Genomic DNA, 22,239 nt, shown 5'->3' on the forward strand with positions numbered 1-22,239 from the left:
CAACATAAAGATCCAAAGTCACAATAAAGAGGAGCTGGGTCTCCTCTTGCTAGAAGAAGAACAAAGGGAGATTTCCTGACTGTTATGTTTGAACCCACTCGCCCTTGTGTGTATGGGGAGATAACCATTCTGAGGGATACTCAAATAGGAGGTATCCAGCCTAACAGGCAAGCTTTCCAGAATGTTCCACCAAATCTTGTGCTAGGCATCTGCTGAATACCTCCATAAGTGGAAATGTATGTGACCATTTGGAAGAGAACAACAAATAAATTTTCGTTCCATGCAATGACTCTTTATGGAGTTCATGTTATAAAGTAATGCTATTAGTTGTGGAATGGTGGAGGGGGACTGGCTTTCAGCTCACTTTTCAGAGGAGACTAATTCCTGACCAGGAGCATAGATGGATGTCCTGCTGAAGAGGACGGTGTTAAAATACATTGCCCCTTAAATGGTGGCTCACTTGCTTAAGCCTAAGCCTGTATTGGAAATCTTTTCTATGATTTTAACAAATAAGCAAACCTAGCTTGAGTTGAGTTTTTCCAACTTCTGGTTAAGCTGTTGATGGAGTGTGTGTGTGCAGGTATGTAGCTGGGATTGCAATCTTATTTGGAGTTTGTAGGTTTGTATTTCAAACATCAGAAACTCCCCAATATCAGGTGAGACTCTCTGTCCGTCTAGTCCAGTATGACATACTCTGACTAGCAGCAGCTCTCCAGGGTCATGGGCAGAGAAGGCTATCCCACATCGCCTTCTCCCTGATCCCTTAAACTGGACATTGTGGAAGACCACCTTCATAGTATGGAAAGAACAACAATAGCAGCAGCAATAAGGAGGAGGAGGCAGTGACAGACTTTGTATTTCTGGGCACAAAGATTACTGCAGACGCTGAATGCAGCCAGGAAATCAGAAGACGTTTACTTCTTGGGAGGAGAGCAATGACAAATCTTGATAAAATAGTTAAGAGCAGAGACACCACACTGACAACAAAGGTCCGCATAGTTAAAGCAATGGTATTCCCCGTAGTAACCTATGGCTGCGAGAGCTGGACCATAAGGAAGGCTGAGCGAAGGAAGATAGATGCTTTTGAACTGTGGTGTTGGAGGAAAATTCTGAGAGTGCCGTGGACTGCAAGAAGATCAAACCAGTCCATACTCCAGGAAATAAAGACAGACTGCTCACTTGAGGGAATGGTATTAAAGGCAAAACTGAAGTACTTTGGCCACATAATGAGAAGACAGGATACCCTGGAGAAGAGGCTGATGCTAGGGAAAGTGGAAGGCAAAAGGAAGAGGGGCCGACCAAGGGCAAGATGGATGGATGATATTCTGGAGGTGACAGACTTGACCTTGGGGGAGCTAGGGGTGGCGACGGCTGACAGAAAGCTCTGGCGTGGGCTGGTCCATGAAGTCACGAAGAGTCGGAAGCGACTGAACGAATAAACAACAACAACATGGGTGCTAAATGTATAAACTTCAGATAATATATGCCAAACAGACACGTGCGATTTTTGTGGTAAACAAAATAATTAAAATTTATTTTAAAAAGTTCACAAGCTTTGTTTCAAAATAAAACCTTTAAAAACCTTTTTGAAACTTTTCATTCAATCCTTTCACCCATTCACATACGCGCTTTCCTTTCTCTCACACAATCACTCTTGAGCTTTCACCACACTCCAAAGACACCACTCTCTACACTGAACCTCAAATTCTCCAGACCCAAGTACTTTAAACACCAAGAGCTAACGCACAGAGAGCGCCAAAGACTCTAAGAGTACCTAAAAAGTCTCCCTCAATCCTCTCAGTCCTTCCTTTATATATCACTCCTCCCCATCCCCAGACATTCTAACTCTGCCCACTCAGGCCAACATTCTACAAACCACAGACTTACAAACTGCAGACATACATTTGGGAACTGACTTGTGGGGTGTAACGCCACAGGCAGTAAGGGTCGATTTCACTCTGAAGTTCTTGCTGCAGTAGTGACATTGGTGGGGTTTCCCTCTCGTGTGGATTCTCTGGTGATAAACTAGAGTCGGTCATTCACGGAAGCTTTTGCTGCACTCGTAGCATGGATGGGGCCTGTCGTCTGTGTGAATCCTCTGGGCTAATTTGCAAGTGAAGCTTTTCCCACAGTCCCCGCATGCATAATGTGCCCCTCTTCTGGCAGAGGCAACATGTTGAAGGAAGGCAGAGCTGCTGTTTAAGATGTTCTCAGAGTTGGTGGTGCAGGAATAGGATTTCCAGCCTTAGGCTGGTGTTTAAGATCATAAAAACAAGAAAAGTGATGGAGAAATGGGTGATTAACAGTTAAAGGTTGGGGAAGGCTGAACTGATCGTCATTGGAATGTTCAGGGGTTTCCCCCCCACATTGGTTATTTAAAATATGTAATCCAACTCATTACAAAGGCTCAGCTCAGCAAAATTTTATTTAAAGCAAGTTGTGGGGGGGGAATACTATTTTCTAAATAACAAATTTTACAGTTTAGGCACGCTGAAAATAATATTTCATCTTCTGTCCCAATTCAGAAGCATCCTGACTTCCCCAAGAAACCTTTGACCCCATACTTTCGTTTCTTCATGGAAAAGCGAGCTAAGTATGCTAAGCTGCATCCAGAAATGAGCAACCTGGATCTTACCAAGATACTTTCCAAAAAGTATAAAGAGCTCCCTGAAAAGAAAAAGGTGAGCAGTCTGTGTTTATTGTTGTGGAAATGCCATATGTGCATCTGTAGGGTTTCATAAGCTGCTTGCCTGCACCTTAATAGGAACACCCTCTGTTTCAGCAAAAGCCATGAGTGTGCGTGAGTGAGACAGGAATCGTCTCTCCTTTCCTTCTTGGTGTGGTTTTCCTCCCCTTCCTCTGGGTATTTGCAGAGAGTAGCATCTTTAAGGTACTGCTTGGGCCTTCTGCAAAAGCCCCACACAAGGGAAAATACCTCTCACTTTCCCTGAGTTTTCTGCACAATTTGCAGTGCTAGTAAATTTAGGCACCCCTGATCATCTGGGATTTTAGGACAGTTCCCTTCTGCTGCAGTGTGGCAGTGGCTGGAAATAATTAGGGTCTTGAACCTGCAATGTGCTTGCTTTCATTGAGAGGCCTGTTTATATCCTTCTGGGATAACTACTCCCTGAACTCACATTAGCCTCTATGTTTCTGCATACGTGGGGGGCAAATTGAGAGGTTTAAGTGTGGTGGCTTGCCTGTCTTCTCAGAATCAGCAGTCATGTAAATAGGAGCAGGGATCACAAAGGCAGAAACCAGTGAAAGATCCAAAATGGGTCAGCACAGGATTGCACCTGAGGTAACAGGGAAATCCTTATAAGAAAGGGGTGGTATTATCTTGGAATAACAAGATAATTTGAAAAATCATGTACTTGTGAAAATAAACCCCAGTTATCTGGAGTCTATATTCCTTAAGTATAGGGGAAAGTCACAGGAATAGTGTGTGTGCATGTGGACATTCACACGCGTGTATATGTCTACAGTAATTTCCAACATCACTTCCGACAGGATGCAAGAAATCTTGACTGGTGGAGAATGTTGAATTCATTCATACTTTTTAGATTCTGAGCCAAAGGAATGCCCAGGATGTTACACTTGGAAGAGCATTCCCAGTTCTCTCCACGATGGAGAGAACTGGGAATCGATCATTCAAGGCTGGAAACGTTGGCAAGTGCTGTCAGAGGCTGGCACCTAGAATCCAGCCTTTTCCTAATTCTCTCCACGATGAATTTCCAGCCTTGAATGATATAGGTGCCTTGTTCACTATGGAGGCCAGAGAGGGAGTGTAATGGGACATGAGTGGGGAGGAATGGCGTGTGAGGAACTCTGTTCACTTGCTCCATCCCAACTGACCTCCAGCCATGTAAGTAACTGCTAGGGGCAAATAGCAATTTGCCCTAGGCAAGGAGCTGGAAGTTCATCTACTTGTGTGCTTCTACCAACTGTCTTAGGCCCTTGCAGTGTTTCCTCAGTTATTGTGTGCATACACTTTTAATAGTGTGAGGTCAAAAGGAGAAGAAATGAGTGCTTCTTCCAAACACACCCACCTGTATATGGCATTTAAGTTGGTTATTTAGTACTTACTTTTAGGATTGGGGTTGGGGGACTTAATGTTCAGCTCTAAGAATTTGACAGCTCTGTCCCCTCGTGCTTTGTGATATGGGGTTTGCGTTGTGACAATTCTGGAGATATCACATAGCCTTCACCACCAATTGTTAGCATCTGTTTTTCCCTTTTGGCTGTTTTCTAGATGAAGTATATCCAAGACTTTCAGCGAGAGAAACAAGACTTTGAGCGAAATTTGGCAAGATTTAGGTAAGAGTCCATTAAGCAGCGGGTAGGGAGGGAGGGTGTGTTCGCAGTCCTGGAGCTAGTCAATTGTGGCCGTGGACTTCAGTTGCTTGCATCTACCAAACACTACATGAACTTTGCTGCAAAAAGCTGCTTTGGTTTTGGTGGTGGCTGAGGAGAATGGGGGAAGCATGAGCACAGGCAGGAGGCACCTTGACTAAAATGTTGCCTGCCCTACCACCGATTTCTGTGGGTTATGGAATGGCAATAGATGTATTTTCAGTCAAGTAAATAATTTGCAAGCGGATATTTGAAAGAGGACCTCGTATAAGGGAAGCCTCGACCAGCCTTTCCTAACCTTGGGTCCCATATGTTAGACTACAGTTCCCAACACACCAGCAGGCTTGCCCAGTGTTCTGGGATGATGGGAGTTGTAGGCCAACAACATCTGGACCAGCATCCTGTTTCCCGATGTGACAGCCAGGTGCTTCCAGGATGACAGAAAGTGGGGCTTGAAGACCTCTGCCTATGCCTGCTCCATGGCGTTTGAATGGGCATTCAGCACGTGCTGTTAAATTTTTGATGACCTGTTCAGCTGAAAGAATTGTACATATGTAACTCTTCCTACCTAGTCTGTTGGGAAGGGCTTGGTGTTTTGGTAGGTGGTGGGCTGGGGAGTTCTCACTCCTCATTCTCTCTCTTTCCCACATCTTCCCTCTTCTGCTACCTCTGTCTATTCAAGGGCCCTTGGCTGTTTTTTTTAAAGTGAAAGAGCACAGACTTAAAGTGAGAGAACACACCTCCAAAGCGCATGTGTGCACAAACCTTTCTCTCTTTTCTAACATTTATGTAATTATTATTGTAATTCTTTGTCACATTTATATGCTCTCCCCCAAGGGCAGGGTGCATGACCCTCCTGTCTATTTTATTCTTATAACAATCCTGTGAGATAGGTTAGGCTGAGAGTTGGTGACTGACCTAAAATCACCCAGTGAGCTTCATGGCTAAGTGGGGACTTGAACTTGGGTCTCCACAGCGCCCCAGTCCAACACTCTTAACCGCTACGGCACACTGGGTCTCAATTTAACACCCAGTAACTTTTTGACCCTAGGAGTAGGAAGAGCAAGAGAGGGAGTTGCACATGATCTCATAGACGTTGCGTGTTGGTGGTCATTTCTAGAATTGAGCGTTTGCTGTTTCTTTAATGTACGCGCACAAGAGAGAAAGCGGCAGAAAATGGGGGGTGGGAATTCAGACTTGGACTCTACTACAGGAAGGAAAGACCCTCTTTGCCCTTCCTTGACTTTGGGTGATTGAGAGAGGACACATGGGTGGAAAGGAGGCAGAAGTGTAACAGATGGAGTTCATTTCAGTTGCAGCCTACAATGTGGGGATTAGTTTGGCGTTCCAGAGGGGGAAGTGGTGTGTGGGATTTTAGAGGAGTCAGTGTGTGTCTTTCCAGTCATATGTTTCCAGTATTACTGATGCTTCATGTTCCCCTCCCTCTTCTGTGACCCCTCTTCTGTAAAGGGAAGACCATCCCGACCTCATTCAGAATGCCAAGAAATCTGATATCCCAGAGAAACCCAAGACCCCCCAACAGCTCTGGTACACCCACGAGAAGAAGATCTACCTGAAAGTGCGCCCTGATGTAAGTAGCTCCACCTGGGTTTATACGTTAGAGGCCAGAGTGAGCAAAGGGGATACAAGGAAGATCCCGCAAAAGGAGGAGAAGCAGTGGTGGAAACGTTGGGGGTAGAGGCAGGGGTTATGTCCTTGAAACCGAGGGCAGGGAAGGGATGCCAGGGGGGCTGCACCCTCTGCTCTTTGGAATTAGTTGTTTTGATTCATTTTAATTTCACCAGAAATTATTTTCATTTGTGGTGCTTTCCCCACACTAATGGGCAGTTTACAGTATGAGCAGAACCAAGTGGTAAAGACTTGTCATAGTCTATACTGTCTGGACTGCTGGTGGGAGATCGCACATTTGAATGTTTTTCCCCATCCCTCCAAAACACCTTTTGCCACCTGCGCGATTAGCATGTCATGAGGAAATGTTCCGCCTCGCCTACTTTTGCCATGGCATTTTCCTATGGGCAGGGTTTATTTATCATGGAGGAAGCATTCACATGTATCCAATCCCCCATCTGAAATCTGAGGGTGGTACAACCCAGAAAAAGTTTTGCTGAGAGAGCTGCGGAAGGGATGATGTGAATTAAAATTAGCTGGAGAGGAGAGGAACAAGTTCCTGATTAAAGGGCGTAATAAACCCAAGCTTTATTGTCTTAAACACAATTGAGGGGCAATAATGAGATTCATCAATCTGAGAGTGAATCAAGGGAAATGATTTACTTTTTCTCTCAAGCTAGTAACGTTTAGGGTCACCCAGTGGAAATAACAGAAGGTACAGGACAGAGAAAGGGGGAAGTAATTTTCATGCAGTGAAGAATTAACCTACAGAACTCACTGCCACAAGATGTTGCTGATGGACATGTACGTAAATGGCTTTAAACAGAATTGAAGAGATTTGTAGAGAAGGCTCTAAGCCATTAGCCATAACCGTGGAGTGGGACCAGAGACAATGAGTTGGGACAACAATAGAAGGCGCTTAACTGCATCTTGTACTGCATATGAGCTTTGCTGGAGGCTGCTGTGCTGAAGGCCAAGAGCTCGGTCAGGTGGGGGCAGTTTGTCTGAATCCAAGGAAGGGTGATGGTTCTCAGAATTCATACGTGACCCTTGCATGCAGCTTGTATTTGGTATTCCCTGCTTCCATAGTTTAGATTATCCAGATAGTTTTGTCCTTTTGGTCAGAAAGAGGTGAATAAAAGGAGGGCAAAGATATGAGACCCTTAGAAGCACGGCCATGGGGGTTAAGAACACTCTATTTAAAAATAAGCAAAAGCTAACTTACTCAGGATGCCAGATTCAATGCAAGGCATGAGATTTTCCACTTAGGCAGCAAATCAGTCAACATAGACCAAGCACGTTGCTTGCATGAGCATGTAGATTTCCTATGTGTTGAGGTACTACCGAGAAACCTTTTTTTTAAGGTAACCTTCCCAAAAGTTTAGCTTAGCTCACTGCCATACCACTAGGGTGGGCAGTGTTACCCCCCCCCCCAATATTTTTCCTTTTTACCTAATTTTTTATTTCCCCCTCCCCACCTGGGTTTTTCAGGCCACCACGAAGGAGGTGAAGGATGCGTTGGGCAAGCAATGGTCTCAGCTCTCGGACAAAAAAAGGCTGAAATGGATTCATAAGGCTCTGGAGCAGCGGAAGGAGTATGAGGTAGGGAACACTCAACAGTTCCCCTCCATCTTCTCCCCCCTGTGCTCAGCCCGGCCTTGTCGCGGCTATCGAAACCCAGCCGCGCTCCGAGAGCCGACTTGTGGGTGTCACTCCCTCTTATTGAGCCTGAAGGGAGTTGCAAAGCAACTCCTTTGCCGCCGCCGAGTGTTAAAATTGGTCAGGGCCATGCCAAGTGTGTTCTATCCTGCCCACCCCACAACCCTAGAGCCTAGGGAGGGCTTCTCCCCATAGCTCTTCTCTGATTCTGCCGTATTAAACACCCCATGTGTTTGCTGTCTGCAGGAAATGATGCGGGATTACATGCAGAAGCACCCAGAGATGAACATTGAGGAAGGGGCTCCCCCCCGTTCCACCCTGACTAAAGCAGAGAGGCAGTTGAAAGATAAGTTTGACGGGCGACCCACTAAGCCACCTCCGTAAGTTGCTGGAGTCCTTGTGATGGGGTTGCAGCGTGTTTATTTTCCTTTTGGGCAACTCGTATTGGTTAGAAGGGCCTGCTGATACAAATATGTCCAGCTGGAGGGTGGCGTCTGCTGCTGCTATCCATCCACTTGCTACAGCTGGGGTGTAGAACTTAGACCAGGAGAGACCTGGGTTCAACTCTCTGTTCAGGCATGACACTTTACTGGGTGACCTTGTGGCAAGGCATTGCCAATCCAATCTACCTCACAGGGCTTTTGTGAGGATAAAAAAGTGTGAACATACTATATTGCTGTCTTGAGCATCTTAAATGAAGAGCAGGATACACTTGATTTTAATTTGATTGTTTTGATTGGTTGGGCAGTTTACCACCCGCACACACAAATCTTACTGGGGTAGGGAAGTAACTTCCCCTTGCATGATTGCCTCATAAGGAGGAATGAGTCTTTCTTTTTGGCACCTGCTGAAGTTTTGACATTGATGCAGGGTGGAAGTGGGACCTTCATTTTAGCCTTCCCAAACTGGTTGCTCAGGTTATCGGAAGGAGGTGTACAAGTATCCACACTCCTCCTCATCTGGAGGCCTGCTGTGAGAGCAGTTCGGGAGATCACTTTGCTTCGGGGTGGGGGGAATGCGTGCGTGCACATACACACACACACACACACACAAGATACCCAAGGATCTGTCCCAAGCAGTAACTTGCAGTGCACCTCTGTGGATGGAACAGAACAGTGGTTCCCCTCTCCCCTTACAACCACTTTTCACTTCCTTTGGTTCAATGTTTACCTGGCTCTTCAGTAAAAAAATAATAAGGGGGCAGCTTACAATCAAATAAGAAAACATAAAACAACACCATAAAACCTCAATTACAAGTGAAAATGGCAGAAGAATAAAACTACGTCAGGAGCAAGATAAAAACTTTGGCAAAAGGCTTGGAAAGAATAAAAAGTGTCTCCGGTTGGCCCTGAAAGGACTTCATAGCAGGTGCTGGGAGAGCATTTCAAAGACAGGGCGTCGCACTCACAAAGGCCTCCTCCCCGCTTGCCTGCTGCTGCTCTTCGGGGCACTTGGGGATGGCCCTCGCTCAACGATGGGAATGCACAGCTAGATGTTCACACCTTCTGAGTTCATCTAGACCTTTTTCTTTGTTCCCCAGCTGCTTCTGGTCCCAGTGGCCTCTTGCTGTGCTGCTCCATGTACTCTGTATACACGCGCACACACATCTGTCAAGCCTGGGGCCTCACAAATACCCACTTGGCCATTACCTGTCCTTACGGGAGCACAATACAAAGAAGGCGAGAAGCAGGAGGCGTTTCTCCTACTTCATCGCTTCTCCAGACATTTCCACCTCCTTCCCATACCCTCCTGCACCCACAGAGGTGGCTTTCTCTGCTTCCTAGAGAACTTGAGAGGACAGATTTCTCTCTCTCTCTCTCTCTTGCATGTAGGTTGCTTCGCTTCTTCAGAGTGCAATACAAAGAAAGACCCTTGTAGGCTTCTAGGGGTACTCTCCTCTGGCAAGCAGAAGTGTGGATGCCTGGTCATGCCATAAAGGCCTTCTGCAAGACCCATTTCTACTGCAAAAGCTCTCACTGAACTCCCTGCTTTTACTTGGCCTGCAGCAGTTGGTATTGTTGAAGTAGCTGGTGTACCAACTAGAGTAAATTTATGTTGCTTTGCAAATTTGGCAAGTCTGGGATGTTTGTAATTCATTTAGTTTTAGCTGTCTCAACAGAATAAATGCAGGACCCAAAGTTCATATCATCCAACTCTCCTCACCCCCCTTTCTCCTGTTCACGCTAAGAGCAGGATTCTGGGGTGAGTTGGACTTTAACATCCATTTAAACTCAGTAAAATCTGAGCCTCAAAAGAATGGCACCCTTGCAATCAAAAGTCAGATGGAGCGAAAAATTAAGATGCCTTTACACAAGAGTTGAAAAAAGCCACTTGCCTGGCCGTGCAGGATTGGCAGATGAGAGAGGGAGGACAAATTTCAGTGTGCTCTGGATGTCTGGGCTTTGGGTGCCCGAGTTATTGATTTGACTTACTGATTTGCATATACCATCCCAAGTACTAACTTAATGGGGTGGTACTATATAAAGAAAATTATTAATTTTAGGAATAGTTACTCGCTTTACTGTGCTGAGCTGATGGCAAACATGAAGGATGTCCCAAGCACAGAACGGATGGTGCTCTGCAGTCAGCAGTGGAAGCTTCTTTCCCAGAAGGAGAAGGATGCCTACCACAAAAAGTGTGATCAGGTGAGCCCAGCCGGTGTGTGTGTGTGTGTGTGTGTGTGTGTGTGTGAGAGAGAGAGAGAGAGAGGTGGGGGGATTAAAAATGTCGCCCAGGGGCATATAGTGAGTATATGGTTCTAGAAATACAAAAGGCAGGGTTCAGGTGTGCTTGCATGCCCTGCTCCTGAGAAGGAATGCAGCATGCATTGTCTGTCTCCTCCACTTTGAAGATTAATGCCAGCTGTCCCATGTGCTGCCGTGAACAACCACAAAGTGGTCAGGAAAACGCACAAGTGCTGTTTGTAAATTAATATCTGACTCTCTAGTCTGATAGCCCAGCTGAAATTGTTATGCTCTATTTTGACTGCTGCCTAAAAATAAATTAATGACGGTGGTTTCTTCTTCGTGGTCTCTGTGCATCACACTGATGGGCTCTGCGCCTGCGCGGAGCTTCATTCGGGAAGCTTCCATAGCCTAGAGTTTGGACGAGGAATATGGACGATAGGAGGGTGTTGGTGCAAGGAAAAAGGCAAGAAAAGTATGGGAAATGTTCTAGTGCTTCAAGCAGCCAAATGCTGGAGAGGCCTCCCTGTGCTTTGTCTGACTTTACCAGGAGATCCTCCAGGCCTGGAGACTCCCCACCACCTCCCTGAATCAACTTCCTACTGACAATGGCAGTGCTGATAGTTAGGGGTTGTAGTGCCCATTCATTACTGCCTGAAGATCCAGCAGCCATTTTAGGCATCTTGCAGCCCTTGTTGGTAGAGACCCTTTTCTAAAAGGCAAGCCCACCAATAGTAAATGCTCTCCAGCACCCTTGAGATGTTCCTGATTAGCACTCTCTCAGCCGGGCAGCTGTTTGTCCTCCCATATCAGGGAAGGTAAATACTTTAGGATCACCAGACCAGGTTGGAAAGAACGGGGCTCCCTGAAGTGGGGGTGGGCCCAGGGGATCTCTCCCATCCTCAGGAAGTAGCTGCAAGTGGCAGAGCCCTTGGAACAGGTGTTTGAGTTTATGAGGTTGAAGTCTCCTCACCTGGTCTAAAGGTTTCTGCAGTGGCTCTCCTTGGGTGGTTGAACATGGCTGGTCATTCTCCCAAGGCAACGGCAATAGGACAGCGGTAGGGGTCTAGGTATTAGAAGGCCAGAATGCTTCCTCCTGCTCCCAGTTGTTCCAGCCACTGCTCAAATTGCCCCTGGTGTTTAATCTATTGGGTACACACACACACACACCCCTCCTACCTCAAACCTTTTAGAAGATGCTAGAGGTGACAACAGTAGAGCCCCTGGCTAGCAACTTGTTTTGCCAGAGGGCCAGTTTTGCCAGCGGAATGTGCCTCCCCTATTGTCCCAGGTATTGCTCACCCTCAGCCATCTTTGGAGTTGGAAAATCAGGCACCTCTCAGTAGGATGGGCTTTATTTAGGGTTGCAAGACCCTTCAAGTAGACCAGTGTTGCTCAAATTCAGGAATCTTAAGAGATGCTTCCTCTAAGGACCATGAATCTAAATATCTATTAGGATGTCTAGAAATTTGTCCTTGGCAACCCAGAAGTTGAATGGTTTGGGGAGATAAATCTAGAGTGCAGGCAGAGCAGGAGAAGTTGGGGGGGGGGGAACTTGACAATTTGATGGCAAATTGATAACAGACGACAAAGAAAAGGCTGAAGTGCTCAATTCCTACTTTGCCTCGGTCTTCTTCCAAAAGCGGGTCTATGACCCCCCTGGAAAAAGTGAAGCAGAAGTTGAGGGGGCAGGATTGCAGTTTGAGATTGATAAACAAATGGTCAAAGAACACCTAATTTCCTTGAATGAGTTTAAATCTCCAGGGCCCGATGAACTGCATCCTAGAGTAATGAAGGAGCTAGCAGAAGAACTCTCAGAACCTTTGTCTATTATCTTTGCAAAATCATGGAAGACGGGTGAGGTGCCAGACGACTGGAAGAGGGCTAACGTCGTCCCTATCTTCAAAAAGGGCAAAAAGGAGGAACCTGGGAACTACAGACCAGTCAGTCTGACATCCATCCCTGGGAAAATTCTGGAGCAGATTATAAAGAAGTCAATCTGTAAACACCTTGAAATCAATGCAGTGATTACTAGAAGCCAACATGGATTTGTCAGGAACAAATCCTGTCAGACTAATTTGATCTCATTTTTTGATAGGATAACCTCCCTTGTGGACTGTGGGAATGCTGTGGACGTCATATATCTTGACTTCAGCAAAGCTTTTGACAAAGTACCACATGACATTCTGATTAACAAACTAGCTAAAAGTGGGCTAGATGGAACAACTATTAGGTGGATTCACAGTTGGCTACAGAATCAGACTCAAAGAGTAATCAATGGAACCTTCTCAAACTGGGGAGAGGCAACGAGTGGGGTGCCGCAGGGCTCAGTCCTGGGCCCAGTGCTCTTCAACATTTTTATTAATGATTTGGACGAGGAGGTGCAGGGAACGCTGATCAAATTTGCAGATGACACAAAATTGGGTGGGATAGCTAATACCCTGGAAGACAGAAACAAACTTCAAAGTGATCTTGTACTGGGCTGAAAACAACAGAATGAAATTTAATAGGGATAAATGCCAAGTTCTACATTTAGGGAATAGAAACCAAATGCACAGTTACAAGCTGGGGGACACTTGGCTCAGCAATACTACAAACGAGAAAGATCTTGGAATTGTTGTAGACCGCAAGCTGAATATGAGCCAACAGTGCGATATGGCTGCAAGAAAGGCCAATGCTATTTTGGGCTGCATTAATAGAAGTATAGCTTCCAAATCACGTGAGGTACTGGTTCCTCTCTATTCGGCCCTGGTTAGGCCTCATCTAGAGTATTGTGTCCAGTTCTGGGCTCCACAATTCAAGAAGGATGCAGACAAGCTGGAGCGTGTTCAGAAGAGGGCAACCAGGATGATCAGGGGTCTAGAAACAAAGCCCTATGAAGAGAGACTGAAAGAACTGGGCATGTTTAGCCTGGAGAAGAGAAGATTGAGGGGAGACATGATAGCACTCTTCAAATACTTAAAAGGTTGTCACACAGAGGAGGGCCAGGATCTCTTCTCGATCCTCCCAGAGTGCAGGACACGGAATAACGGGCTCAAGTTAAAGGAAGGCAGATTCCGGCTGGACATCAGGAAAAACTTCCTGACTGTTAGAGCAGTGCAACGGTGGAATCAGTTACCTAGGGAGGTTGTGGGCTCTCCCACACTAGAGGCCTTCAAGAGGCAGCTGGACAACCATCTGTCAGGGATGCTTTAGGGTGGATTCCTGCATTGAGCACGGGGTTGGACTCGATGGCCTTGTAGGCCCCTTCCAACTCTGCTATTCTATGATTCTATGATTCTACTCTAGTAACTGACTCTTTTGCCGCTTTGCCCCTACAGAAAAAGAAAGATTATGAAATCGAGCTCTTGCGTTTCCTGGAGGTGAGTGTGACTCAAAACATTCTGCCAACTGATGTGCATGCTTAACTCTTAACTATTTTGTGAACCGCCCAGAGAGCTCCGGCTATTGGGCAGTATAGAACTGTAATAAATAAATAAATATCCCTTATTAAAATTAATTGATCTTAAACATATTTGACTTAGACTGACCATGTCCATTGCATTGCAGTGATTTTTAGGCTCTTCTGGGTAGGTTGTGATCTACAAATGATGTGGCCCCAACCCTAAAAGCTCTGCTCCATCCCATAACAGAATTTGCCTCTTGTACTGAGGGGCCTCCTTATCAGAAGCCATTTGTTGGGAGAGATTGGTTCTTATGTGAAAAAACAGGCTCAATTCAGACATCTCACCAACCATAGTTTTTGCTAACCACATTTCAGAACCTAAACCATAGTTTGAGTGTCCAAATTTATAGGCAAGCCAGAACTGAGAGTTGTTTGTCTGCCTATAGATTGTTAAACGTAGCTTTGAATAGTGTCTAAATTGACCCGCTGCCTCAAATGTATGTGACCAAGGTCATTTAGGGCTTTATTCTTGTTAGCTAATTGGTAGCCTGCACTCTTGTTTTAGAATAGTCAGCAGGTCTCTCTTTTCCTCTCCCCCACTCTTCACCACCACAATACCACATCCTGTGAGAACTGATGTTTCCACATGGTCTTCAGAGGTAGCTTACTTACGGGGGTGGGGGTGGGATGGAAGGAGAAGAAGCCAGTGCAGATATGCTGGACTGCTGACGTAATATTCTCCTGGGAGACTAAAACTTCTCAAGAGGAAGTGGGCAGCCATATTCTTCACTACCTGAAGCTTCCCAAGTGCTGCCAAATGATGCATATATTAATTTTCTAGATAGATGCAAGACAGAGAAAATAAAAAAAATGCCCAATATCCAGGAAGTCATCACCCATTTCTGGGTTGCTGTTGTTTTGGGGGTGGTTATTTAGAGTCTACCTGAAGAAGAACAACAGAGGGTTCTGGGAGAGGAGAAAATGCTGGGAGTAAACAAGAGAGGTGCCACCAGCCCTGCCTCTAAGAAGTCGTCACCAGATGCCAGCAAGGTGAGTGACACATATCCCCTCCAGGGGTGAGGGCGACAAGCAGGATGCATTGTGGGTATGTGTGCATTTTTGAATTTAAACAGTGGGATGAATCTGACTTTTAAACCAGCCTCAAGACTTCACTTAAAATGGCTGCTGGCTTTGTTTTGGAAATGTGACCAAAAATCCATCCACTTCTAAGGTTTCTGATAGAGATAGATGATAGATAGATGGGTTGTCAGCAGCTTTGAATGATGTTTACTTGATTTAATCATCTGCCTTATAACTAAGTAACTGACTAATCAATTTAAATAAATTTGCATACGCCCCCAAAATCTAGTATGGTGCCTTTCTGAGATACTGTAGGAAGTGTGAAATAATTGACAGTTAATAATAAGTAACCACTTTCATTGTTATATATAAATACCCATCTTCAGTGTGTTTTTTTCATTCCCTTTTCATTACAATAATGCACCTGAACCAAACTAGCCTTAAAAGATAAACTTGATTTTAATTTGCAGCCCCGCCAATTAAAATTTGAACTTGCTGGTAAAAATTGCGTCTCCCATTGATTAATCAACTAAAGTGTTAGTTGATTAACCTACTGGGTAAGTTTTAAAATAAGCCTCTCCATTTTTTCCTCCTCTTCTTATCTGCTTTTTTCCATAACACTTAAAATAAATTAAAAAAACAAAGGTACAAACTCAAAGTTCCACAACCACGAGTCCCTTTGTGCTCTTTAACAGGGAGGTTCTGAGAAACCCAAACGGCCCGTTTCTGCTATGTTTATCTTCTCGGAGGAGAAACGCAAGCAGCTGCAGGAGGAGCGACCCGAACTGTCGGAGAGTGAACTGACCCGGCTGCTGGCGCGGATGTGGAATGATCTTTCAGAGAAAAAAAAGGTTGTTTAATCAATAATGCACATTCTCCTTTCCATATTTTTTGTGGGGAGGAATGGGGGAACATGTATTCCTGGGTATCTCAAAGTCAGCTGGATTCTTTTTTCCTGTTGACTTAGATGAAACCAGGATCTTGACCCTCTCCCTCACCCTTAAAAAAAGAAAAGAAAAAAACCTGCTAGAAACCTACAGAAGGTTCTGGAACATTCCAGAGCCATCGGTTCTCTGTAGAAAGCACCAAGCAGCTCCGTCACAGTCTGGGCGCTCCTACCATTCCATCTTGCGTTGCCGCTGCTCATTTTTTTTCTCTCCAATATGGGGGGTGGGGGGACCAGATGCAACAATATCGTCACCTGAGCGAAAGTGGGCAAAACCTGAGCCCCATGCCATTCCTCTATACGAGCCACCTCCCAGCGCGTCTATGAATATTACGTGGAGCCAAAAGGGAGAGGTCTTGAGGCTTGGTTTAGAAGCCTGAGAAAGGAGGGTGTGGGGACCTTTGGAAGTTGCCTAGACTCCATGGTTTGGTTGATCAGCAGCAGTTAGGGAAAGGTACTCCGTTTGAATGGAGCTGGAGTTGGTGTGGTTTGGCTGCATGTGTTGGAGGCTGAGTTCAGAGGAAGACAAATAACTACGTATCATTCAGTGCCTTCACTGTGGTGGGCATGCCATCATATGGGACAGCAGTGGTCTATGGCATCCATAGAGAATTTTACCATACATTAGCAACCAGTCAGAAACACACACCCCCCCCCAGGCAGGAGGAAGGTTTGTCTTCCTTCGTGGGAGCAGGTGTTCCTTCTGGAGCATGTGCTGCATTGCTGTTTTTAACTTCCGTTCGCTCCTTTGAGTTTCCTGTATTGGCTGAAAATCCAGGATATAAATAAGCACAGCCAACGTACTGGGGTACGTTGCCATGTGGTAAATGGCTGCCTGCATTCAACGTCTTCTGTTTGCAGCACTCACAATTTTCTAGGGGCGGGGACAAATAGGACACGGGCTGGATGGGGATGATAACGGGCTGTGCTGAGGAAGCCTCCCCTCGAGAAACATACAGGCCCACAGACCTCATAAGTTGAACTTGTCTTTGTAACTGTGGGGCTTAGAAAAAGAAAGAGGGAGAGGGCAAGAAAGGTGGAGGGAGACAGGGTGTTAGAGGCGGGGAGAGAGGGGGTGGCAGAGGGGCAGGGAAATGGAGGCCTGGGGGGTGTGGAGAGAGGGAGGGAGGCACAGGGAGAGGGAGAGGGGGGAGAGAGAGGCACAGAGTTACGGGTACCACAGGCACGGAGAGGGGAGGGAGAGGCAGGAAGTGGGTGGCAGAGGCTCGGACAAGAAGAGGTATGGGGGGAGAGAAAGAGTGAAGCTCAGAGAGGTGCAGGGAAAGACCCAGGGAAAGATGGCGGGGGTGGGTGGAGAAAGGGCGGCAGGGGGAGAAAGGGAGGCACAAGTGGGGAGAGGGAGAGGGAGAGGCAGGGAGAGAGAAGGGGAGGTGCAGAGTGACAGGGGGAGGGCACAGGAAGAGGCAGGGGGAGAAAGAGGCGCAGAGAAGGGAGCACGGGGGGGGGGGAAGAGTGAAGGGGGGGCAGACCGAAACAGTCAGACAGAAAGACAGAGAATGCCTGGGAAGCTGGATGTTTTCATTTGCATAACCAACAACAGTCTTACATTGAAGTTGCCCCGTTTTAAAATTGTTAATCTGCCAATCTACTCTGTGTTTGATAAAATATGTGTATGAGAGCTTTCAGTTGCAATCCATCAGAAGAGGTTGCTTTAATGAGAGATGCATAAAAGAGTGTGTGTGTGTGTGTGTGTGTGTGTGTGTGTGTGTGTGTGTGATTTCTTACTGTCCTGGACCTGTGCCTGACCCATATTTATGAGGTTCAAACCTCACACAGTTTTCTAATGCATGCAGGAGAGGGGAGTTTCCAGAAGGGAGAGCCTTGAAGCTATAGGTCAGGGGTGGACAACCGACGGGCTACATGTGCTCCTCGCGTGACCACCGCCAGTGAGCCATTGGAAACCATTTCACCCCCACCCCCACTACTGCTGCAGCCTCTGTCACCAAATTTGGACTCCCCCCTCATGGTTGATAACTCCCTTTGCCCCTTCCTCCATGGCTCCATGACTTCCTTAGATATTTCTTCAAGCAGTTCTTCCCATTTGCACGTAACACATGAAAGATATTAAATAAAAGTAATAAATTGCTTGGGAAAATAAAGGAATCATATGGAAAATAACTGGGAACGTAAGGAAATGGATGGAGGATTTTCACTGCCTGATTGGGTTGTGTGTGTGTGTGTGTGTGTGTGTGTGTGTGTGTGTGTGTGTGCACGCACACGTGTGCATTCCTCAGTCCCTCAGTTGAAAACAGATGCGGCCCTCGAGGTTGAAAAGCTGCTGTTGAGAGAACAGTGTTCCAAGCCTAAAGCTTTGATAATGTCAGTCTTTTAAGACCGTGTCTGTTTCCAGGAGGAGAAAGGTGCATGTCCGCAAAGTCACTAAAATATAGCACTCATAAAAAGTTAGTTCCTCTGCTGCTGTACCATGTTCCCAGGTTTGTTTGTTTTTAAAAAAGGCAGGGAAAGCGAATTTAAAGTTCTTTTGATCGAAAGCAGTGTTTGATTAAGTTAAAATTTCAAACCATTAAGAAGGTTAAATATATTCCACTACAAAATCTTTCTTATTAACCCTATAAACAAATACAATAATAGAAAATAAATCTGGATTTATATGTTATTGAAACTTCAAATTCTCTCTTTGGCTGCTGTTTAAATTTGGGCAATTTTAGCAAATTAACAAAAGCAGCCAGAAGTTATTATTGACATATTTTGAGATTTCTATTCTTCATTTCTGTGCCAGTCAGCTAATAAGTTAAAACTAATTTACAAAGCAGTTAACACATAAAATATCATTAATAATATATTCTAATTTTTTAAAAGGTAACAGCCACTTAACACAGAAATATCCTTATAAGATATCCCTCAACGCATACTTAAAATATTTTACATGTGTCTCATGAAAACGTGTAGGATCCCGCTGGTAAAGGGGGCCAGCTCTCTGCAACCAACCTCTCCCCTTGCAGATCTTATGCAGAGCTTACTGCCTTCGTAGGGCAGGTTCTTGTTGGAAAAGGTGCTCCCTATGAGATGTGTTGGGTCCAGGCTGCCAGGTTGTTGTTGTTTAAACAAATTTGACTTGCATTTCAGAAGCTAATAGTTTGGCACATCGCTGGTTGAATGATGAGATATTTTCTTCCTGACTCCGTATGGAGGCGGTCTAGGGCAGTTTATACCAGATGAGGTTTCCTCGCAGGGCATCTCAAGTAGTGAGGCTAAATTTATTTTATTTTATTTATTTATTTATCATATTTATATACTGCCCCATAGCTGAAGCTCTCTGGGCGGTTTACAAATCTGAAAAGAATTAGGGACCAGATCTTCTTTTCATTCAAGTTTTTATTCCAGTTGGCTTTAAAGGTTTTGGTAAATGTAATTTACAAATGATGCTGGTTTGTTTGTGGAATTTTAGTTAGGAAAAATTTGGAGGTGTGGAATTTTTGAAAGAAAGTAAGAATGTAGTAGTCTGGGCTACATAACATATATGTTGCAAAACAACAACAACAACTGCTGTCACTTCGCCCTGCATTTCTCTCTTCCTCAAAATCTATGGCACTGGGCCAGGGGAGGACCGATGCAACCTTAAGCTATGCCCTCTGTATCCGGATTGGCTCCCTGGTGGAGGAGTTAGTTGGGGAGACACGTTTGTTGTCAGCTCTGAAGAAGGAAATAATTTTCTGCCTCTAATAAAGCAAAAGTCTTCAGACTTTCCACCTTCAGTGAATCCTGCCCACATTTATTTGTGTGTTATAGAATCCTGTGTGTTACAGAGGACTCTTGGGCATGTTGTAGGGACACATACAGCTCACATGGAAAAACTAGTCAGATCTGTTAGGCCTCACAGTCATCCTGTGTGAACTGAGTGGGTGTCCTGGATCATGTCCAGTATTTGCCAGTGGCTGCATTGCAAGAAGGACCACTCATTAAGGAACTCTGATAAGCTTCTGTTAGAACCCTGGGTTCTCTGAAATGCACGCTTAAGGCTTAACTACATTGACTTCCAATCAACTAGTTTTTTCTTTCTTGCTGCCAAGTCCTGTTTACCTCAAAAATGTTGACCGTCTGTGCTGTTTTCTCCCATAGGCCAAGTACAAAGCTCGTGAGGCTGCCATGAAAGCTCAGACAGAGAAAAAGCATGGTTCTGACAAGGAGGATCGTGGCAAACTTCCTGAGTCACCCAAGACTGCTGAGGAGATCTGGCAGCAAAGTGTCATTGGAGATTATCTTGCCCGCTTTAAGGTAAAGTGAGAGAATGGAGAGGGCAGGAATGACTGAGGCATATTGAGTGAATATTGGCATCCCTGCCCAAAACGGAACCTCTGCCTTTTCCTGAACCAGAACAGCATTTTTTGAGAGAGCCAATAGATAATTGATCACTGCCCTGGGGGATGAGAACTCGCTCCAAGTTAGCTTGAATCACAAGCATGTAAAACTAACACATGGGACTGTTTTTTACACTCCCTGTATGGGTCTTGGCTTTGGTCATGTTTCAGAGCAGAAAGCAACTGGGTGGGGGGGGGGGGGAAGGCTTACTAATTTAGGGATGCAATTGGTAGTAATCAAATGGTCCAAATTGAAACCCATCTTGCAACTTTCATATCGGACGTTCTAATTTGTTTAACTATTTTAAAAATATGTGTATAGTATTTCCTTGGCTCGAAGTGGTTTCCATTAAAATGCAATAAAACAAGTTGAACAAAGCAATAGACCATAAAACGCTACAACACATTCAACGTACAAAACCCAGTAATTTAGAGCAGCCGCTCGTCATCAGCCTCCAAAAGTCATTCAAAATCACTGGGCCAACAGCCTTTGCAGAATGCCATCAGGAAGAGGAGGTCCTTGACCTCCATGAGGAAGTCATTTCAGGGCCTTCTCACAACTATTTATTTTTATTCCCTCCTGCTTTTACAAATAAAAACCTCAGAGTGTTATCGTCTCTTATGAAAATATTCCCAGCCTGTTAGGAAATCCAATAACAACATTAAAATAAGTCAACCGTTGTTGTTTTAGTTTTAAACCTGGCTGTTGAGCGACAGCCTAGTTTGGAAGACTTTGAATGGCTTCCATAAGGCTGTGGTGATCCTCCACGGAAGAGAGTTCCAGAGAAGCTGAGCAATCCCCGAGAAGGCTTCTACATGTACCTGTAATTATTATTTAAATGTGGTGCATGGAAGATTGTACAGAGGGCAACTGCGGTCCGTATCTCTTTTGGGGAGGGGAATTTAGTGCAGGGCTGTATGCACTAGAACTAGATCACTGTTCATCCTGCTTCCGGGGCACGGGCAGGCAAACCTCCAACAGGACTTGAGCGGCACTTTTTAGCCATGCCTTGAGAGGTGAGGTGGGGAACTTCCTGCCCAGTTCCTTCAGAAGCCAATGCACAAGGTGTCTGAGGACAGAGGGGACATCTTTAACAGGGAAACAGGGCAGGTTGTGTGACTGCACAGTTGACTATGCAAAGAGCTTCAGTTTGGAGGCAGGAGCTGGCAGCCTTAATAAGACATCCCAGGAAAATAAGGAGTGTTAAGACAGGCCTGCCAAAAGCCACATTGGCCCTCGGGCAGACATCCAGGGTATAGTGTTTAAGAAAAGTTGATGGCATGGACTAGGTAGCTGCCTTGTGCAAATCAAGTACATTGATGGTGCTATATAAATAAATAATAATAATAATAATAATAATAAAGTATGGAGATTCCCCAGAGGAAGTAAGGATGGGCCTTGTGGAGTGAGCAGCCTCTTGATAGCTGCTGGGATTCACCAGCAAGTGATTTCATGGCAGAAGGTAATAGGTCCTGTAGACACAAGTAGTGGCCTTTCCTGAGCCCAGAGTAGCAATGGAAAATATGATTGCTTTTGAAAAACGGTGCCATTCTGTGCTGGTAAAGGGCAACACCCACTGGACATGTTGTGTGTGAAGGGCCCAGTCCCTATTATCCAAAGATTTGGCAGAGGGGAGTGTAGGTCTTGGGCAAAGTGAAAGTCCACTGCAATCTTAGGAAGGAAGCTACATCTAGGTAAAGGCATAGATCTCATGTTCTTTTGTAATGGCATACTTACGGAGTGCAGAGCATTTTTGGAAACCTTTTATTGCTTAGGCACTGACAACTTTTGTAGTATAGTCGCCCCTGTAGACCAGCACGATTGGCAACGACTTTCCAGGGTTTCAAGTAGGAGTCTTTGCTTGCTGGTGATGCCAATGACTGAACATGAGACCTCCATGCAAAGCACATTCCCTACCACTGAGCTACAGCCCAGTGGTCACACCGTGAGGATGTGTTGAACTCAGGAATTTCACGTCCACTTTCTTAAGCTTCAGGTCCATGCCTCATCTGCTGCAGAAACTAGGACTTCATATTTACTGGGGTTGTGAAGAGGTCATCTGAGGACATATCCAAAGTCAAAAGATGGAGATGAAGGTCTACATATTAGTGGATTGCCTGGTCTTGCTCAGAATGTCTGTTGTTGAGGCCCAGTAGATCAAT

At 45.4% G+C, this 22,239-nt stretch overlaps 1 protein-coding gene across 4 annotated transcripts in view; it reads left to right on the top strand.

The window, feature by feature from the left end:
• The window catches only part of UBTF (upstream binding transcription factor), a 66,777-nt gene that overhangs the window by 14,275 nt on the left and 30,263 nt on the right, over positions 1–22,239 (top strand). For 2 of the 4 annotated variants that reach the window (XM_063138292.1, XM_063138293.1), the window contains exons 5-14: positions 2,526–2,681; positions 4,253–4,317; positions 5,824–5,944; positions 7,474–7,584; positions 7,888–8,021; positions 10,145–10,286; positions 13,646–13,687; positions 14,647–14,760; positions 15,486–15,641; positions 19,838–19,993. In XM_063138292.1, coding sequence (XP_062994362.1) covers positions 2,526–2,681; positions 4,253–4,317; positions 5,824–5,944; positions 7,474–7,584; positions 7,888–8,021; positions 10,145–10,286; positions 13,646–13,687; positions 14,647–14,760; positions 15,486–15,641; positions 19,838–19,993 — 1,197 coding nt within the window. The remainder of the gene's footprint in view (positions 1–2,525; positions 2,682–4,252; positions 4,318–5,823; positions 5,945–7,473; positions 7,585–7,887; positions 8,022–10,144; positions 10,287–13,645; positions 13,688–14,646; positions 14,761–15,485; positions 15,642–19,837; positions 19,994–22,239) is intronic. The other 2 variants (XM_063138295.1, XM_063138294.1) reach the window with 2 other exon arrangements.

The sequence above is a fragment of the Elgaria multicarinata genome, chromosome 11 (genome assembly GCF_023053635.1).
Source record: "Elgaria multicarinata webbii isolate HBS135686 ecotype San Diego chromosome 11, rElgMul1.1.pri, whole genome shotgun sequence".
NCBI lineage: Eukaryota > Metazoa > Chordata > Lepidosauria > Squamata > Anguidae > Elgaria > Elgaria multicarinata.